The 4,123-nt window shown below is 41.8% G+C and overlaps 1 protein-coding gene across 1 annotated transcript; it reads left to right on the forward strand.

Moving 5' to 3' along the window:
- The first annotated feature begins 715 nt into the window (after nt 1–715).
- On the forward strand, nt 716–1,751 carry LOC123070399 (oxalate oxidase 1). The gene has a single exon (XM_044493612.1). The coding sequence runs from the start codon at nt 828–830 to the stop codon at nt 1,500–1,502; it is 675 nt and encodes a 224-aa protein (XP_044349547.1). The 5' UTR covers nt 716–827; the 3' UTR covers nt 1,503–1,751.
- The last annotated feature ends 2,372 nt before the right edge of the window (nt 1,752–4,123 follow it).

The raw sequence follows: 4,123 nt of genomic DNA on the forward strand, positions 1-4,123 counted from the left end.
CATTAAATCCACCATCAAATATATTTTGTTTTTTGGTATTGCAAATATTTATATCTATTGCCATAAAATTAGTCAAACATAAAAAGGGTTTTAGAAAAAAAAATACTATTTATATTTTGAGACGTAGGGGGTATGAATTATAGGTGTGAGTAACAATGTAATATTTTTGTATGAATACTACTCCCTCCGTCCCATAATATAAGAACGTTTTTTACACTAGTGTAGTGTTAAAAACGTTATATTTCGGGACAGAGGGAGTAATATGTTATTTTTGCGCAAGTACTTGTATGAACCAATAATTGTGGACTGGTGGTTACTAATAATTGTGCTGATCCTTCTACATTGCCATTTTCCCCCTGAATTTCTGAATCCTAGACGAAATCAAGGTCATCGTTGAGTAGAGATGTGCACGAATCTTGTGAACATCTGTTTCCAAGCGCAATACTCCATTGAGATACACCTCCTCGTTGTCTCTGTTCGCAGGTCCCATTTTCCTTAGCAGCCGGTATGGCCTTGACTTCTGACCTTGGGCCATCTTCATTTTCATCAGAAGGTAAGATCTCGATGCCAATAATATTAATAATATACTCTATCCTCAGCAAATAACTCTGCTTCGGTGTTCACACATGCGGCATAGGTATGCGGTGACGACATGCATAGCCAGCACCATGCATACATGCATGCACTGATCATAGCCCTATATAAAGGACTCCATATGCCTCATCGCTAACTCATCCACCACAGCTTTGCTGCAACCACCAGTGAAGCACTCTTGATCAACAAACTCTAGCTGATCAGTGCTAGCTAAGCTTGCTACATAGCAAGCCATGGGTTACTCCAAAAACCTAGGGGCTAGCCTGTTTGCCATGCTGCTGCTTGCTCCGGCCGTCCTGGCCTCCGACCCTGACCCTCTCCAAGACTTCTGCGTTGCTGACCTCGACGGCAAGGCGGTCTCTGTGAACGGGCATCCATGCAAGCCCATGTCGGAGGCCGGTGACGACTTCCTCTTCTCGACCAAGCTGGCCAAGGCCGGCAACACGTCCACCCCGAATGGCTCGGCCGTGACGGAGCTCGACGTGGCCGAGTGGCCCGGTACGAACACGCTGGGTGTGTCCATGAACCGTGTGGACTTCGCGCCGGGAGGCACCAACCCGCCGCATGTCCACCCGCGCGGGACCGAGATCGGCATGGTGATGAAAGGTGAGCTCCTCGTTGGAATCCTCGGAAGCCTCGACTCCGGAAACAAGCTCTACTCTAGGGTGGTGCGTGCTGGAGAGACGTTCCTCATCCCACGCGGGCTCATGCACTTCCAGTTCAACGTTGGTAAGACAGAGGCCTACATGGTTGTTTCCTTCAACAGCCAGAACCCCGGCATCGTTTTCGTGCCGCTCATGCTCTTCGGTTCCAACCCGCCAATCCCCACGCCGGTGCTCACCAAGGCACTAAGGGTGGAGGCCGGGGTCGTCGAACTTCTCAAGTCCAAGTTCGCTGGTGGGTCTTAATCCCTGGGAGCTTGCCCTGAAATGATGAGTATATAATTTGATATATGCATGCCAATGAGATTTAATAATTGTTCAGCAGAAGACACGTATTCAAGCTTCTAGCTAAGCTCGCATGCAGTTGTAATAAGATTGAATAAGTTAGCCTCGCGGTTTAGCCTTCAGAGCCAATACGAGGAATCGAAGTGTACTGCTTTTCATTGTCGTATTTGTTCTTTTCACTGAATGGAATATATAATTATCATTTTCGTATATTTGTCCGGTTATGGTTTTATAAGTCAGACATGCTCTCAAGTTTGCATGGTGACCGCGTGGTGAGCAATCTTCAAAATCATTCAGAAAACATGCTCTCAAGTCACGGGAATACATTGTAAGAATGCAAAATATACCGGTTCAATGCATTGTAGCAATCTCCAAAATGAACAAGAAAATATGAGTTCTTTTTTCTATAGTGCACGGGATGGATCCACCGTGCGTTGTTGCTTTGAGTTTGTGCTAGTTTTTTGGTTGTTGTCAAAATTTATCTTGTTTCATAATGTTTCGGGTGTTTTTTTCTGGGTTCAAGGTGTATCATCAATTAATCATATTCATTCACAAAAAAAATTAATCATATTCATTATGTACCAACAAGAAAATGCACTTGTTTCAGGCTGGATCTGCTGACAAACGATGATACACAATGAACCATTATGATAGTCATTTGAACAAGAGGAAACACCTGCTTTGACACTTTGAAACAAGATAAAAAATCCCGCAAAGAAAAGAAAGAAGATAAATTTAACAACAACCAAAAAAAGTAGCACAAATCTCAAGCAACCACTGACAGTGGATCCTGGCATGGTAGAATATCATTTCTTCAAAAAAGCATCAAGTTACAAGAATACATTGTAAATGTACCAGTTCAAGATTTGTGCACGTAAGTAAATGCATCCACATCTTCTATTCATTGTTCCGTATAAAAAAATCTCATTTTCCCAGACAAGTCGCTGGGCCAGAGGACTTTTTCGCGTGCTTTTACCAGATTTGCTGGCCTATTATCAAGGACCCGGTTATGGTGGCAATCCAGCTGAGTGATCGTGGTGATGGTAGGAAGTTTCATTCTCTCAATCAGGCCACCATACAAAATTTCATATTTTTCAAACTTCATTCACCTTTTTTCCTTAATTTGAAAAACAAATAAATGCCACTCAAGGTTTGTATTTTGCCAACTAGATGTTTGAATTTTTTTTCCGTACATCTCTCAGATAGTATCTCCCAAGATACTTAAGAAATTGAACATGATTTTCTTTTTTTTTTCAAATTGTAGGCATTTTAAAATATACTTGTAGTTCCGGTTTTAATTATATACATTAAATACATACTCCCTCCTAAACTAATATAAGAGCATTTAGATCACTAAAGTAGTGATCTAAACACTCTTATATTAGTTTACGGAGGGAGTATAAATTAGTTTGAATGCCTAAAAATAGCAAATCAATTCAGAACAACGCCTAATTCCGATATGAACTTTGTAATTTTTGTACGTTCAAATAAAAATATTACGAGCCTTCAAGATCAATATTTTTTGTACATACTTTGTATGGTGCCTTTGCTGTTTTCAAAAATAGAAAATTCAAAGTATTAATTACATAATAAGATGGAAAAATGAAGGTACATTATTATTGTAATATCAAAGTTGTAATACAAATTTTAAGTGGGGGTGCTGGAGATAGGGAGTGGTGGGCCGGTGCGCTAGGTGGATCACGGTCAGAAAGTCTGACTCGTAACAGGCCACTGACAACCATGTTTTCGTTGTCTCGCTGGCGCCATATCTTCTTGCCCAGTCGAATATTTAAACTGCGAGGAGACAGACAGGGCGCCATATAGTAGTACTCCCTCCGTAAACTAATATAAGAGCGTTTAGAATACTAAAATAATGATCTAAACGCTCTAATATTAGTTTACAGAGGGAGTATATCTGAACTTGATTTGCTCAATGATCGGTCAGGCAGTAGCCAATGAGAATCCCTTCTCTGCGCGAATGTGCTAGTACATATTATTGGCAACGAGTCATCGACTGAGAAGAGAAACAAAGCAACGAGAGAACTACTTTGAGAGAGACCGTAGGTACGCCGCGGCGAGAAGCTTCCCATTTCTGACCATCGATCATGCTATGCGCTAAACGTTAGCATGAAGATGTCCCTTCAGCGAGTACAGAACTACAGATAAACCCAACGATGGACGAAACGGCTGGCGGGTGGACGGACCGCCGAGAAATGCAAAAAATGCAAAATTAATTAACCTAGCATGCGTTGCAGAAATATTCGCATGCTCCGTGCATCTAATTAAACTCGCTCACTTGAAGAGTTAAAAAAGTTCAGTCGAGACTTGAGGGACACGGGACGTAGCTATAGCTTATTCATTTTACATCTCTCTCTCCCTTTTTTTTTTGCGGGTGAATTTTACATCTCTCTTTTGCTGTTGAATGAAGAGAAGACCCTGGCATTTCACCATCAGCCAGCATGCCCTTGAACTTCATATGATTGAAGAGTTGAGGTGTGCACGAATATTATGAACCCGCCTTTTCCAAGAGCAATACTCCATTGAGATACACCTCCTCCTTGTCTCTGTTCGTTGGTCTCATT

Source organism: Triticum aestivum, chromosome 3B (assembly GCF_018294505.1).
Source record: "Triticum aestivum cultivar Chinese Spring chromosome 3B, IWGSC CS RefSeq v2.1, whole genome shotgun sequence".
In the NCBI taxonomy this organism is placed as follows: Eukaryota; Viridiplantae; Streptophyta; class Magnoliopsida; order Poales; family Poaceae; genus Triticum; species Triticum aestivum.